This window comes from Castor canadensis, chromosome 6 (genome assembly GCF_047511655.1).
Source record: "Castor canadensis chromosome 6, mCasCan1.hap1v2, whole genome shotgun sequence".
Taxonomy (NCBI): Eukaryota; Metazoa; Chordata; class Mammalia; order Rodentia; family Castoridae; genus Castor; species Castor canadensis.
This window is the reverse complement of record NC_133391.1, coordinates 124,197,292-124,214,536: the sequence shown is the minus strand read 5'-3', so window position 1 is coordinate 124,214,536 and position 17,245 is coordinate 124,197,292. Positions and strand designations below refer to the sequence as shown.

The window sequence follows — 17,245 nt, the reverse complement described above, 5'->3', positions numbered from 1 at the left end:
ATTTTGTTTAAATAATTGATAGAAAAGGCTTAACAGTTTTATTTGTATAAAACTCATCTTTTAAACTCTTTCCAAATTCATTCAACTGCCCTGAAGTCTGATTGCTTTGATTTCTCTGTTTATTCCTGACACCTCGTAATGGGGCACAGCTAATCACTTACATATTTCCCTGCTGCTAAGGACAGCCAGCTTATAACCACTTAGGATTCAAGCACATGCTGATACCTTATGACTAGTAGGAGAGCAGGATGGTTAGATTTATTGTAATCAACAGTAAGAGGAGAAAATTAGTCCATGAAAAAAGTTTATGCCAAAAGCTTAATTTCCTTTTGTGTGGGAGAAAATAAATTTTAGCTCACAAACTCCCTGCATAACACCATTTAAATATTACTTTGACTTTTTAACTTTTATTTGTGTGTGTGTGTGTGTGTGTGTGTGTGTGTGTGTGTGTGTGTGTAACTTTTATTTTTGTGTGTGTGTGTGTGTGTGTGTGTGTGTGTGTGTGTGTGTGTCCTGGGATCGACCCAGGGTCTTGCACATGCTAAACAAGTGCTCCACACCCCAGCCTGAGCACCACCTTTACATTTTGTTTTGACCATTGAACTACTCAAAACAAAAACATCAGATAGGTCTGATTTATTGTCAGGTGTTTTGTTCTGCTACGTGGCTCCCTCTGGTTAAGTGGGTGTTCTCTTCAAAGAAAACAGATAGAGTATTCTCTGAGTATAGTTTGAGGAGCACTTCTGGGTAGAGCTCTTAACCTCCTGCCAAGGGAGGAGCCTCAAGTGATTTAGATCAAGGCAAAGAACTTCACTACTAGAAATACAAACCAAAAGAACAAATTCCAGACATGTTTTTCAAATTTAAGTGTTTTCTGAGTAGCTGCCTTCCATGTAGGATAAGACCAGTAAACAATAACCCCTGGGTGTTCTGTACTCTTACGGCTCATTATCCAGTGATAGTGGAATATGGAATTTCTACTTTTAGTTCTTATGCCAAAATTCATTGAACCATCTCTCCCCCTCCTTAGGATGTCACATGTACTCCAATTTGAAGATAAAAGCAGAAAAGTGAAAGATGCAAGCATGCAAGACTCAGACACATTTGAAATCTATGACCCTCGGAATCCAGTGAATAAAAGAAGAAGGGAAGAGAGCAAAAAGCTGATGAGAGAGAAAAAAGAAAGAAGATAAAATGAGATTCACGATAATCAGAACATCCTGGAAACGTGCCTGCAATAACTGGTCTTATGATGGCCATCGTTCCCAACAGCTTCACTTAGGGGTGTAAAAAGTATTTTTGAACCTGTTGTCTGGTTTTCAAAAACAATTATCGTGTTTTTTAGTTGTGGAATGATGATGTAAACAAATGCTTTTGGTTACTGAGACATGCTTTTTTCCTAATTGACTTTTATATTTCTAAATCTGAAATAAAATCAGTTTCCTTCCAGTGTACATGTTAACCATTTGCAGATTACACAAGCCTGTTGTGCCCTTTATCCCTGAAATATGTGAAGGCTTCCTTTTCAAGATTTTTTTATGAGAAGTTCTTGCAGACAGAATATTTGAAGGAAACCTGCCTGGCACTGACTTTGGAATATAATAAAATTATATATAAAGATATATAAAATATATAAAAATAATATAAATATTGCTGGGTTTGTTTTGCATATAAATATGTTAAAATAGCCAAACTAGTAACTTAATAGCCTCATGCTTTAATCATGAGGAAACCTCAAGAAATGTTTACACCTCCATCTTGGCCAATGTCTGGGTTTTATGGATGCCCTCAGGATAGTCTAACAGTCTACCTACTATCAGCTAAGCTCACTGCACATCACAGCCTGACGCCCACCACCTGCCACTTCTCAGCATGGCAACAGCAGATCCCATGGTACCAGTAGAATTCACTGAGAATTTAACCTATGATGGCAGTCATTTATATTGGGTCTTTATATTACCTGTATTTAGTGAACATATTCTAGAATCTGAATGCTAAAATTATACCACAGACTAATTTCAGTGACCTAATGAAACCTTGCCAGCCACATCTTTTCAGACAGTATCTCATCAAATCTCTCTTTCAACATTTAATTTTTTTTAAAATGTAATCCAATAGAATTTCTCTAGAGCACTGGGTCTCAAAATGGAATCCCATATGCTACAATACCATAGCAATAGCACTTGGGGCATATCAGAAATGCAAATTCTTGCCTCACTACTCACTACCGCACCACCTTCCAGTCTACTGACTCTGGAACTTTGAACCCTGAGAGTTTGTTAAACAGATTGATGACCAGCCTTATTGCTGGTGTCACTACTTTGGAGACTAACAGTGTCTAACAATGATTAAAATGTATATATCCAGTGATCCAAAAATGTTAATCCTAGGTCTATACTCTGAACATTCACACAATGTTCAAGGAGACAAGTAGGTACTAACAATACATTGAAGCATTAACCAGAGAGTAGATAAATAAATAAGTTGTTACATATTCATACTATAGAACAGAATAGAATAGATTAGACTAGAATAGAATAGAAAGGTAAAAATCAGTAAACAACTGTGTATTGGTGTATCTTAAACAGGAAACCAGCTATATAAAACTTTAACTCATGTAGCCAGGTATGTTGGCTCATACTAATAATCCTGGCTACTTGGGAGGCAGAGATCAGCAGGATTGCCGTTCAAAGCCAACCCCGGCAAAAAGTTTGTGTAACCCCATCTCAACTAATAAAAGGTGGCATGGTGGCACGTACCTGTCATCCTAGCTAGAAGGGAAGCATAAATAGGATCGCTGGCCTTATCAGCCCTCAGAATAAACACGAGACCATATTTAAAAAAATAACTAAAGCAAAAAGGGCTGGGGCATGGCTCAATTGGTAGAGCACTTGCCTAGCAAGCACAAGATCCTGAGTTCAAACCCCAGTACTGCCAAAAAAAAAGTTAAAACATGTAACACATCATTATATATTGTTTATGGATATGGAATATGTAGCAAAAGCATAAAAACATAAAACCAGTGGTACCTCTGGGGAGGAGAAAGAAATAACCAGGAGTCTTCACTTGTGTTGAAGCTACAGATGGGCACTCAAGTCCCATTCTTTACACATTGGTAAACCTGAAATATTTTATCATTTTTCTTTATGATCTTATCTAGAGAAACTGAGGTGAGAAAACAGAAGAACCTCCAGTATTAATGAGAACTCTTTTTATGCCTCAGGAAGAAGAAAGTTTCAAAGAGGAGAGGGATATGATAAAAGTACAATGAGGAAACACCAACCAATTCAAATACAGGGTAATCAGACCCAAAACCACCCAAAAACAAGCCAGCATTTGGCAGTATGCCTTATTTTCCCCTTACCACAAAGGCTATTATCAGTTCCACTTCAGATACTCACCAGGCAGAATTTTGGTTTCCAAACTCAATCATTGCTGGTTATTATGAAATGTATTACCACTGAGTCTGTCTGTGTTGAAATATCCTATGTTCCTCTGTCATTTCTCCTTGAATGTGGCCACATTTACCACTGCAGTATTAGCTCAAGAACAGAAGGCCCCAACGACTTCCAGGGCACAAGTCAGAATAATAATTGTAGTTTTTAAAAGATAATTGAATGACAAAATTAAAAGCATAGTTTAGTTAAATGTTCCCCATCCTGCTTTAACTGCAAGAAAAGATAAGAAGTTCCACAGAGAATAGAATCTTACCAGAATAATTTAACCAGGATAATAAAATTCACAGGGAATTTAACTGAAGAATAGCAACAATAGCTTTTTTTTTTTAAATTAGATGTTAAATATTCTATTAAATATGCTCATAGTAAAGTCTTTGAACATGTCATAGGAACATGTTTGGGCAAAATTAACGAATTGCAAAAAACAAATCACAAACACAAAATAGCCTAACATTCAAAAAATATGAAAATATGATTTTTTTAAAGCCTTTAAATTTCACTTTAATTTTATATTTGGGTTTATTTCCTTTCGTATGTCTTGCCCAGGGATGTTATCCTGAGACAATGAAGAATTCTTGTTCATTATCTATGGTCCTCATTTATACAAGCCAGTCTTTCACCTTACTGTTAGTAAGGTGAAAGCTAAATGTAACTCAACTTTTCCTTTCTCAACAGGTAATTTAAGTAAATGCAGATCTCGCTAGTGTTTTTAGTGGTACAATATAAAAATGCATGTCGTCACATGCTCTCAGCCCTCTGTATCCTCAGAGGCCACACAATAATGCATCTGCTGCATCTAAAAATGGGGACACCATCAAACACGGTCATTGAAAAGTGTGAGGAGATGAGTGGTTTGCTGCTGTTGTTTTTAGAACACATTCAATGAGCTGTGGTGGGTATCCTTATCAAACTGTCTCTAACAAGTTTCTTGATAAGATCTGATGTGTGAGGTACATAAACCTGTTGTGTAGTGTCAGTGTGGCCTGTATGGAAAAGGTTAGATAAATGGAGAATATTGCCCAAGCATGTTGTTTAATCTTGGTGATAACAAGAAAGAAAATGAAGGTATGACGTGAGTTACCATTAAGGGTGCTATCAGTATAAGCAATTTGTATGGTCAGGGAGTAGAGAAGTTAAGAGGGGTTACATTCTTCAACACTGTCATTCACAAAACAAGAGTGGGTTTGCTTTCCCTCTAGCAGTGACTGAACAGTCTATCAGGTAGCACCATTTCTACTTACTAGAAACCAGGAGGTTTTCCTGTCCCAAGAACATTTTATGTTCTTTCTTCTTTTAGCTTTTATTGAATAGAAGTAATACAAGAACCATATTGTAGAGAAATCCTTTCAATAAGGACTTGATGACATTTGAATTCTGAGATACCAGATATTACTAAGATGGGGGTTAGAAGCTTGTAGAAAATATACTCAATTCCCTAAAATCCCCCTCACCAAAGTCACAGATCACATCTTTGTCATGGGGGCCAAGAGTTTCATCAATCCCTGTGGAGAGATGTTTTCAGTGGTATGCTGGTAAACCAACTCCTAAAAGTTAATTAAGTAAATAAATAAATGCATTCTTTAAAAAGGAAGAAGAAAATCCTTGATTTGCAGGGTTTCTTTCCCAATTACCACTGTGTATGTCCTACCACTTTGACTGATTTCAAGCCACTAAAAGTAGCTCCAGCATACCACTAGTTCTTTTTCCCATTTGATTTCATTTCTGGCTAAGAGCTTTATATAGCAACTCTTGCATTGGCACAAAAAATAACTAGCACAAAGGTTGGAACCCTTTGCCAGGGTCACAATCGTCATGCCTATTTCTATTCTGTGTGATTACTTCACAAGTTAGTCAGGTTGCAAGTTCTAGCAAAGACTACGCCCTGTGTTTTTATGACTAGTTTGTATCTGTAGATTCCCCATTGATGATGTTTTCCAAAACCACTTTCTTCACATTTATTTTTCCCGTTTGTCATCCTTTGCCCCAGTTAATTATATGTCCAATTCAAAAAGCAACCAAATCTTACTGAACAAAAGCAGAGGTAAGAAATGTAATTATAGTCCTTTGAGTTATTCTCTACAAGCGATCATATACAACTTCTTCATTTAACTTAAACAATATTTGGGGGTAGAGAGGTAGGAAATCCTACCTGAAGAGAAAAAAATAAATAAAAACTAGCTCCTAAATGAAATGCAGACAGGAGTCTGGTCTCTCTCCTCCACATCTGCTGGAAATTACTCCCTTAAGATTAGATCATGACATTAATTCATGTTACTTAATCAGTAAAAACATCTTCTGGAGGCTTTTTTCACAGCACCAGTCACAAAGAAGGTGTTCTTGGTCTCTTAGAAAATCATAGTTTTCTCATCTTCATGTCAAATGTGGTAGTCATGGCCAATATGTTGGTGCTTTTTTAATAATCAGAATAATTTTGAAAGCAAAAAACCCTTGAGTGACTTTCTCATTTATTTCATGAGTCTAATCTAATTGAAGATTTATTGTGATATTCAAACACTTTAATAACAATGTGCTTGAAATAAATAGCACCACAGACAGATAAGACTCCTTTAAAAAGTATACGCTCTATGGTTAGTTCTCAACAGTTATAGTAAACTTACAATTTGTGGGTTTCCTTCTATTTTGTGTGGTATGTATAAATTGTTTAATTTGCAATTTTGGAGAAAATATCTAGGATGAGAGGAATGTAACCATTTTATCTCTGTTCTAATACCTTATATTATTAGTATAAATGAATAATCTGATTAAGAATGGGTACTATCTCCCAGGCAACAAAAGAATTCAACAAGCAATTTTTTAAATTAACTATAAAAGTGATCTATGACATCATATGAGGCATAGGTCCATTTCAGAGGGAAATTTCATGTCTGTCAAACACATGTCTGTCTTCATTCACAGTTTTCCCATCTCTCTTTTTGGCAATGGTGTCTTTCCAGCTGCTCAGGCCAAATAACTTGGATTCCTGTCTTTATTTCACACACTCAGTCTTTCATGATATTCTGTTGGCTCTACCTTCAAAATGGATCCAGAATTTTACCATTATTTACCTCTTCCCACTGCTACCACCCTAATCAAAGGGACCATCAACTTTCATATAGACTACTAGACTAGCACCATAGCTAGTCTCCTTACTTTTACTATAAACTGTTATCAACATGGAAGTCAATGAAACTTTTTAAAACAAAACTCACATTGTTATCCTTCTCCATTTAAATCTCAGTTAATTCCCCATAAAAACCCAAGTCCTTACAGTGGTACAGTAAGTTCTATGTAATTGCCACATCTGCCCCTCAGTCTCTGACCTGCTCTCTTACTACCCTCCCCACTCTTCCTCTACATCAGTCACATTATCCTTCCCATTGTTCATCAAATAAGGTATGTGTGGTGCATCTCAGAGCCGTCGCACTGGCCTAGAATATTCTTTCCCAAGACATCCACAGGGTCAACTCCCTAAGCTCCTCCAAGTCTGCTCAAATGGCAGACCTCTCAATGAGGTCCACAGCAACCACTCTGCTTCCCATCCCCACACACTGACTCTCATTTGCCTGTTCAGTTATGGTCAGTAGTGCTACTAACTCCTAATCACTTTTCCTGATTAACTTATTTAACCCTTACAAACATTCCTATGAAGTAAAGACTTTTGTCCATGTACAGATGAAACTGAACCTTAGAAAGGTCATTTATTATTTAGCATCCATCTCACCCTAGAATTCACTTCAAGAAAATGAGCATTTTTGTCAGATATCTTAATAAGTATTTGTTGAACTAATGAGTAGACAACACATTTCCAGAAAAACCCTTGAGGATCCAAACATAGGGTTATTACATATTATATAGAATATTACATATTCTATATAATATATAATTACTATTATGTATATATAACACCATAATTATATAAAGATAAGACATGCTATGCTAAAAACAAAGGAAGGTACAACCTCAGCTCAGGGACAGCCCTAAGAATTGAATAAATGAGGCCACAGGACACCTCACCACACTGTCCTTTTCTCAGTTTCACAGACTCTGTCATAGATAGGCAAGGGTCCGTGGATCAATTTGGAAGAACCACTGGTCTGTAGGAAAACACATTTCTGCCTAAGTTACTTGAGTGCCTGCTTTTTATACTAGCAATATTCTAATTCCTCGGACCAAAAAGAACTGAAGACTAGCAGGTAATGTAAACAGGTCATGCAGAAAGCAAGCCTCTCAGGCTTCAGTCCGGCACCTGATTGAATAGGCGAGTGACAGAACCTCTGGATATCTGTTTCCTCCTCAGCCTTACCTTCCTAGCAAGGTGCTGCCGGTTGAAAGAAAGAACAGACAGGGAAACCAAGTTTAAACAAAAATAAAGATCCTATAATAATAAGTGCTAGCATTTAATGAACACTTATAGTATGCCAGACACTCTTCTAAGCAGTTCTCTGTACTAACTAATTTAAGCCTTATAAACAACTCTATAAAGTAAGGTTAAATAATTTTTCCAGGTCACACAGTAAATAGTGGACCTAGAATACAAGACAAAACTGAGCTCCAGAGCTTCTGCCCTTGGTCAGCGGACTACCTACTCTCTTACTACACAGGCCAGACTGCCTTTGATACAATCTAATGGGGTGGATGAAGAGGACAATACTCAAAAGTAAAATAACAAAGCAGTGATTTCAGTTGAAAAGAATTATGTATGTAAAAAACTAAGTGAGTGTCAGAATGGACCAAGAGATGGATTAGTGGAAATAATCTAGAACTGCTTCCTGGCAGAGCACATTCTGCCCATAATTTGGAAGGAAAAGAGAACATGGCATTGAGGAGACAGATCATGTTCCAGAAGGAGAGAAGGCTGTGCAGACAAGCTATTAAGACAAATGTAGGAGACAGCAGTGTGTCTCCGTGATGCCAAAACATCTGGTCAATTCAGGATTTTTTTTAAAAAAGCTTCCATCAATGCAATGAATTTCTTCAGTCAATCCAGATGTTTGGCGTCTTGTAGACAAAACATCCAGATGATTAACTGAAGATTTGACAAAGCTGACTGGATTAACCAGATGTTATAGCAGCATATAGGCAGTGTCAGGACGTTTGCTTGGCTGGAGTGAGGTTCAGCTGTAAAGGAGATCGATGGTCCGGGCAGTGAGGGGAACTTTGGAGCAGAGGACCTGAGCCTGGATTGGATGCAGTTGGGAGTTGCTGGAAAAGGAGTGTGATGGAAATGATGCTTCAGGAAGAGGATTCTGTGTGAAAAAAAGTATTTTTGTAATGGTGAGAGGAAAAGTTGTAGACAGAAAAAAGGATATTAGGAGAATGCAGGTGTGTGTGAGGTAATTAAGGCCTGGACCAGAATCAGGCTTGGGAAGGCAACAGGAAGAGGCAAATCTGAAAAACATTACAGAAAAAGAACAGGAAGTCATCATGGGCTAGACAAGGGAGTAAAATTGCACATCACCCCAATGTTGGAAACCTCAAGGCCTAGGAAAGCAGCTGCCGGCAGCCTCACCACAGGAGTAAACCAAGAGGGAATCCCCAAGAGAACCCTCCACAAAACCTTTATCCAAAGACCACTGCCAGGCCTACATGCAGGGGGCCTGTGGAGACCACAAACACCTCATCTCCGGGTTCCTTAATCATTTTAGAGTTACCTAAATTGACTTCCCCTTAAATCCAATTTCATGAAAGGATCAAGAATGCTAGGTTCAGATTATCAGGTAGCCACAACTTCAGTGAAAAGGATAAAATGACAGTATTTTAATGACATTTGCTTTTATACAGCAAAGAATGTAAGCTAAGATGCATGGGAGTATAAGTAAATTAAATTACATGAAATGAAATTATAAAAAACTGCACAGTGCCCATATTATTTGATAAATTAGCATTAGAAAAGCATGCTTATAGGCAAGAATTAAAGACTGAATCCAAGCATTACTTATGTTTTTTAATCTCTATAAAACCTTGGAATGTACAAGTCTTGGCTTAGATATGTCACCTAATTTTTTTTTATTTCAAATATCTTATTTGATAAGAATCAAATTTGTCTTTAGAAATAATCACAGATTCTAGTTTATTAGGATTCAAACTATGATAGTTGTATGACTGGGGGCTATGGTTGGGATCATATGTGTCCTTCAAAGCCCATGTCTTAAAGGCTTGGTCACTAGCCTCTGGTGCTCTTGGGAGGTGGTGAGCCTAATGGAAAGAAGGCCATTAGGAATGTGCCCTTGGAAGATATTGGGACTCTACTCCCTTCCTCTCTCTCTTTTTCCTTGCTGGCCTATATGAGATGAACATTTTCCTACACACAAACAACCAACCTAATGTACTGCATGCCACAAGCCCAAGGCAACCCAAGTGATCACTGACTGAAACCTCCAAAACCAGAGCCAAAATAAACCTTTCTTCCCTTTTAAGTTTTTATCTCAGGTATTTGTCACAGCAAGGGAATGCTAACACAGAGAATATGCTCCATCTTAGTTTAAAAAAAGAAAAATTGTGAATATCCATGCAATGCATGGTTGTGCACATTTGCAGTTTCAAATATTTTCAGTCCCAGGCCCATCAGCCATACAAACAGTCATGTGCCCTTTATAAACATACCCAGGTTTTCTCTGTTTCCTTGTTAATTTCAACAGAAGGAAACAAATCTTACAAAGAGGCTAATCTCTCTCTGTTCATGGTTTGGTACTGAATTGAGAATCAGTCTCTCTCTTCTCCTCTCCCCTCTCCTTTCCCACCCCCTCCCCTATCGCTCTCCCTATCTCTCTCTCCCTCCCTCCCTCCCTCCACCATCATACCCAGTCTCTAGAACACAGAATGTGAGATTATAAATGTATTAATGTATTTTAGAATCATCACCCTAGAAGTCAGGAATCTGCTCAAAATCAGTTTACCAGACTTCGGAAATGATAAGTCCACTGGTCTGGGTGGGGGTCCAGGAATCTATTGGTTTTCTTTTTTTTTTTTAACAAACTCCCCACGACTAATTCAGTTGCCTTCTTTTTGAAGATCAGTCCTGGACAAACTCTGCCCTAAAGCAGAAAGCTATAAAATGAAAACCATCTAATGGGCATGAGACTCTAAAATGGTAAAACAGACTTAATTTTTTTTCCTTACCTAAGAGTTACATTATCATAATGGAAAAGATTTATTCAATGTATAAAGATTCCTTCATGAAATGAGCTCTTAGGTAAATTCAAAGAATTTTTCACAGAAACTGCATATGGTCAAGTATACCTATGCAATCAACCTGAGAACCCAAGAAGATAAGTAGGACAGCCTGTCTGTTCTCAGTTCCCAGCACTGCCTACAATACCCCTACTGAACACGATTACAATGACAGGAAAATGTAATTAGTGATCCTGGTAAGTCTTTCTAGTGTTCCAAGTCTAAGCTAGTCACTTATTTATCAGATAGAAAGCTCAGTTGAGTTCACTGAAACAATGAATGATTTGTCCAGGTGTTTGCATATCCCCTTCCCATAGCCATCATTTTAGAAGAAACACCCCAAAGGTAGAAGAAAGCAAACTAGTTATTCAAAAAGCTAATCAGTGGAATGCCCTCCATTATGACATCAAGATTACAGTATTTGTTCTCTACATATAATCTCTTAGGTGCCCCGTTTTTTTGGCAGCGCAAGCCATACCTACACCAAAGATTAGTGGATTTTTTTTTCCTGGTACTGTATTTCATTTGCCCTAAACTCAACTCATTTTCCTAACCTTCTTTTCTCCAGGATATAGGAAAATAGTTGGGAAAATTTTATTAGAGGCTATTTGTTACCTAAAGTGGTACAACTAAAAATAAAATTTGCACTTGACTTGCTCTGCATGTTGCTTTTGAAACACATCAAGGATTTCATACAGAAGCCAAGCAGATTTGATTTGAGTAGTAATTCTTTACCACTTCTCCATTCTCCATCCCTTTTCAAATCCCATCTGGTGGCCACAGCAAATGGTGTTATGCCCTAGTGGAAGGGAGTAAAACCAAGACAGGACTGCAGGTTCAAAGACAGCCTTGGCAAAAAAATAAAAATAGAGAGAGAGACCCTATCTCAAAAATACCCAACACCAAAAAGGGCGAGATCATAAATTCAAACTTCAGTAATGTCAAAAAAAAAAAAAACAGAGGGGAAGATTCATTTCCATTGACCTTCTTATCTTTCATTTAAATATATTCACCTTCACTATCTCCATCTGAACCATAATATTTATAAGGATAAGAAATAAATGATTCTTTTAGGGCACTTCATTGATTCTACTGCTTTAATATGATTTATTGTGCTGATTGTCTTTTGAGAACTGTACTTTTTTCTTCAGGGTTATTGTTAGTCCATATGGTGCCTTCATATGGATTGGGAAAAGGCACCTATTCCCCCATGACACTTTACTTCTATGTGTCAGAAAACTGTACGAATGAACTGCTTTTGTGAGAAAAAGACACTTTACTGCATCTGCAGGAAAATTTGTCAATGAATCTCCGTTGCTGATGAAGTGTCCTCTTAGATAGGGTGCCCTCTTACACAGCTCTCCTTTCCCTCCCCCTTCCCTGTTAGTCTTCTGCATTGCCTAGCCGCCTCAGTACTCCCCAGACTCTTACTGGAACTATGAGAGCTGCTCTCCAAAGATCACCCGTGATACTCTTCTTGCCACACCTAAATCCACCTTTTAAGAATTCCTTTCTTTTTCTCTTAATCCTGACTCTCTTACTCCCTTTTCTGCCAGCAGTTCCTGTCCTGCCCCTATGTTCCATGGCCTCTGTTCTTAGACTCCAGTTCTAAGGAACCTGGTCCATCTTCCCTTCCTTAACATGGCTCTTGAACCAAGGTGGTCAGGAGGTGGAAGCTGGGGTTGCTGCCTATTTCACATGACTTGTCTGTGCACTTCACTGCTGCCCACATAAACATTGCAGTCAAACATTTGTCTTCCTGAAAAAACTTTAGCCATAGGCCTCCAGATTCAGTGACAAGAATCTGTGACTTAGGCCATATGATGTTCCATCTCACCTGCAGAGGCTCAAGGTTTGTTCATGAGAAAGTCCAGGGGGTTCAGACTCAATAATTAAAGAGCCTTCAGTGCTATCACTGCCCAGCCCCACAACCCTCCGCCTCTGGCCCCTGACCTGCTGAAGCACTCTGGAGAATAAAATTCTTTGCCAAGCCTGCAAGCCTATGGCCACCCAGCAAAATAAGGAACAAAGACAATCTTCCCAGCCCTGTAGGTTATGAGTGGCAAATGTGTCCTTCTACAGGCTGGTCATAGTTCCAGATTCCCATGACATACTGGGCTGGGGAACTATTGTGCTCCTGATGACAGTCTGATATGGTCCATGACCTGCTCTAACTCTTGGGGGAGCCTTCTCTGTATGCATACTGTGGATAGTGTGTACTAGTGCATTTCTCTCCAAAGAAAGTCACCTCTAGGCTAGCAAAGGCTAGTAATGTGCTAGGATGATATACTTACCACTCCTTCTCTCTCACTCTTAATGTGTCCCAAGGCTTATTGGTTACTAACAGGGCTTTCTACCTCTCCACAGTCACACCAAGCACCATCTAAAGAACAGGCAGCCATTTCAAAATCTATGGTGACCAAAGAAATCTTCTGGCATCTGAATGTCTGCCCTCTTTATCTTTTATTCTGCATTTTCCTTACTGGTAGTGAGTAAAATCCTATCCCACCAATAGAGGGAGAAATTTTCATTTGGACTTTCTCTACCCACCTTCTTATGTATTAGAAATGAAGTAACTATTAACCAAAAATGTTAAAGCACCTTCCAGAACTGAGCAATTTTTTTCCCTGCTTGGCCAATATAGTAGGGGCAAGACTCAACATTTTTCATAGTGCTCTAAAATTACTATAGAGCTAGAAAATGGTCATGGACCTGACATGTGTCTGGTTAAACTTTAAGGAAACTTCTTCCAAGACAGGAACAGAACCTTCCAGAATTTGTTGGAATGTGATCAACAAAAAAAAAATAAAATTTCAAATTCTAGTTTGCTTGCCTGAAGGACCTCCATGAGGTAGACTTTCTACAGGAAACAATTCCATCTTCCAGAGTGAATATCCACTTGTTTGCTTTTCCAGCCAGGAGTCTGGAAGAAGCCAGCAGGCAATGTAGTCATTTGGTAATGTCCTTCCCTCTGCCAAGGTGGATTAATGCTGGGAGACCTTACAACTGGTGAGTAATGGGTAGTGCTTACAGATCCTCCAAGATCCCCACGGTATGATTATTTTCATACGTAGATTTCTGTCATCATCCTCCAAAGGGTACTTTGTCATTTTCTTTACTTTTTTCCTCACTGGTCTCTCAAGTCTGTATTTCAAGGACAACAGTGTTTCCAAGTCATTGCCAATCTCCTCAAACCAAATTGGTGAGCACTTTAGAGACACTGTTAATGTGGGAGGGTTATACTAACAAAATTACACTGGTTTCCTTCTAAATGATTCTGGAGAGGTATGAATAGTTATTTATTAAAATGTAATTTTAATAAACATTTTCTAGGTCCACTGCCTTGGTTTATTATGCCCCGACCCTCAGGGTAAGAGTTAAGACGTCATGGGCCTATTAATATCTCAGACCATGAACAACCAAATTGAAACAAAGTCCCAAATATTTAAGTTGTGAGTTTTAAAACTAATTGCTCTTTGCATTTTTTAGCATTATTGTCATTCATTCTCTCAGCTGTTGTCACTATCACCACCCCAACCCTTCAACTTGTATTTAACTCCCTTCTGGGACTTAACAGGCCTGTAAAATGAGATGTCTGACCTCAACAGCCCACACTCTAGAATTGACAGCCCTAAATTCAAGTTCTTTCTCTGCCACCAACTACCTTGGAGTCCTTAGATGATTTACTTCAGTTGCCTCCTCTGTAAACTAGACAAAAATCTATAAACCTACAAAAACTGTTGTGAGGATTAAATTAGATAATACTTGTAAAGTGTTTAGCAGGGTTCTCAGTAAGTGCTAACCACAACCATATCATTTTTCAATAATGTTTAGTCTTGTTTCCTCTTTCAGTCAACCCTGGAATAGTTTAGAACACTTGTCTCATGCTGAGTTCCAGACTCCTGGAAGATTACTTTACAGCTCCTCCCTGCTGGCTGAACTGGGAACCAAGTGGATGGGTGCTCGACAGAGTGCACTCTTCTCCTGTTACTGTCCTCTCCATCAGTAGTTCCTGGACCAGAGCCCAGAATTCTTCCCTGCACCCTCAGGTACCCCCTAAACCTTTTCCTCCTAATCACTCAGTAGATCAGGAGCTTCTGTCCTTTACCAGATTTCTTCAGTTCTCAGACCCAAATCTTATGTCCACCTCCAACAGCAAAGCCAGAATTTTGGAAAACTGAGCCCAATGTATCTCCAGAGCCTGTGAAGCTCACATGACCAACTCTGCCCCTGGGAACCTTGTGTTACCTAAGTTTAGTGCTGCCCCTAATCTGAGGTAGACAAGGCCATACATCAGCGGCCCTGCCCTGGCTGATACAGAATCACCCAAGACCTTTGAAAAACACAGATGTCTGCCTGACTCCCAAACCAGGAACTCTGTATTCTTAAAAGTTTCTTTGGTGATTCTGACAATGAGCCCAGTTTCTACAGCCACCAAACATCCCTCTGTGTTCCTCTCATGTCTTGAAATTGGATTATCTTTCCTGAACCACAGAAACCCCACTATGGAAGCATTAACAACTAACTGAGTTTACTTAGTTGTTAATACTAATTATCAAAAGGTCATAGGAAATCAAGCTGCTGATTGCAGCTTAGGAACCCTTTTGCCCTACATCTAACCCTGTAGGACAGCATATTTGAGCCCAAGAAGTAGAATCAAGAGAATAGAAACTGCAGAATCAGTAGCAGCTAGTTTGGAACAATGGATGTGAGTTCAAAAGATTTAAAGGCTGAGACTCCAACAGTGATTAAAAGCAGATAAAAGGCCTTCTCCCTGCCAAAGCAATATAACAGCTATAGCACTTACTGTACTGGTAACCCTAGTGAGACCTTTGTTTTGTAAGAGAAGAAAAAGAAATGAAAAATGGACATGACAAGCTTTGATGTGGTTAAAACAAATGAGCAGGGCAGTGTGGGATGTGAGAAGAGGGTATTTTTGAGAGGTGCCAGTTCTATCTGTATCCAAACTCCATCTCCAAGCTGTAGGTACTTTCCTACAATGGAGGGAGTAGGGACCCTGTGGTTCATGATTTAACATCTGCCTAATCAGCTAGGCAGCAAACACAACATGGGGCAGCTGGGCAGTGGGCTACATTCCATCAACTGAGAACTCCTTCCTTCAAGACTGACCACAGTTCTCAAACTGACCACAAGGCCAGTCACCATTATTGCAAAAGAAAATGCCCTGAAGGAAAGACAGGGATGTCCTTCAGGCCATCTGCTTCTTCATGGTGTCTCCTAGGCAGGGCCCCGTGCCTTCCCACTTCTTAGGCTGCTTCCCATTTGCTCAGGTTACAAAGGGTCTAGTCCCACCCAGATTTCTCTTAGATTTTGCAAAACTACTCCTAAGAGCAAAACCAGGTCTTTTTACTGAGTCTCATACACCCCCTTCTCAAGGATGCAGTCTCTATGCAAATTCTTTCTCAGGACTTTCTGCAAGAAAGGACTGATCACATCAAAAGTTTATAACCCCTCCTGGGTCCTTCCCGGTCCTCAACACTTCTGGGCATCCCTCACTGCAAGGGCATTTGGGGAAAGTCGGGCCCCAACCTGGCTCTGGACCCAAGTCCTGCCATCCTCCAGCAACAGGTAGAGAAGGCCTCTCTGTTACTCCCCAAAGCTGCGGATTGCCGTGTTCTAACGAGATGAAATCGCTAAAATGATTTTAATACAAATTAAATCACGAATAACATGTGCTGTGGTGCAGAGCTCATTAAAACAAGCGGCTGTAAAACCCTGTACTTTAAGGAGCATGGCCCCCCCCACACACACCAGGTGTCATTGAAAGAAAGGTCCAGGATTTCATTTACCCATTTTGGCTCTGGTGCTGGAACAAGCCTGGGCCAAACAACTGTCTTACCACGGTGGCGACAGCTATCTTTAAGAGCACGACTAGTGGGTACGCGACCGCGGCCAGTACAGCACGAACCGGCGGGGGAAGGGGTCGGGGTCCCGGTCACAGCCCGGGAACCACCACACATGGACGCTGGGGGCGGAGCCGGCTGCCACACGCGCTGCGCATGCGCCGACCCATAGCCCGCGGGGGCGGGGCAGAGCGAGACCGGGACGTTTTGCAGTCGGTCGGACGGCCCATCTCCGCGTTTTCTGGGGTACCCTTACGTATCACCCCACCACCCAGCTTCTTTTCAGGAAATAGTGCTGATTTCATAATTAATCAGCATTTTCTGGCCTCCTTACGTGACGTCACCGCTGCTCAGAGATAAACCCAGGCCCTGTTGGATGGGTCCCGCCCTCCTCGAGCCCCGGGCTTCTAGGTCACTGCCCCGCCCACAAGGCGATGGCCCCATCCGCCACTGGGCGCCGAGCGCTGAGTGTCCCAGCTACCGCACCTCTGTTGATTGCTTTTGCTAACTGATTAAATGCAAAAGCTCAGGGTTTCTTCCCCATATTTGCAGCTCTAAAAATAGAACGTGTTCTTTAAAGAGGTGAAGAATAGGGCTGAGAATGTAGCTCTGTGGTAGAGTAGTGCTTGATCCCTAGCTCCACAAGTAAAATAAAGGTGGAAAATTATATTATCAAGCAAAGCCCCACCCTCTAGACTCAACATCTGTTCATTTTAATGCATTTCTTTTCAGTCTTTTTTTCTCCCTTTCTTT

The 17,245-nt window shown here is 39.9% G+C and overlaps 1 protein-coding gene and 1 long non-coding RNA gene across 3 annotated transcripts in view; one reads left to right on the top strand and one right to left on the bottom strand.

Annotated features, from left to right (window-relative positions):
- The window catches only part of Cwc27 (CWC27 spliceosome associated cyclophilin), a 203,475-nt gene extending 202,013 nt beyond the window's left edge, over positions 1-1,462 (top strand). For both annotated transcript variants that reach the window (XM_074077406.1, XM_020160397.2), the window contains exon 14: positions 1,031-1,462. In XM_074077406.1, coding sequence (XP_073933507.1) covers positions 1,031-1,193 — 163 coding nt within the window. In that variant the 3' untranslated portion in view covers positions 1,194-1,462. The remainder of the gene's footprint in view (positions 1-1,030) is intronic.
- The window catches only part of LOC141424194 (uncharacterized), a 58,098-nt gene extending 41,478 nt beyond the window's left edge, over positions 1-16,620 (bottom strand). Inside the window, exon 1 of the long non-coding RNA XR_012449161.1 lies at positions 16,439-16,620. This is a non-coding gene — a long non-coding RNA (uncharacterized lncRNA). The remainder of the gene's footprint in view (positions 1-16,438) is intronic.
- Positions 16,621-17,245: the final 625 nt, after the last annotated feature.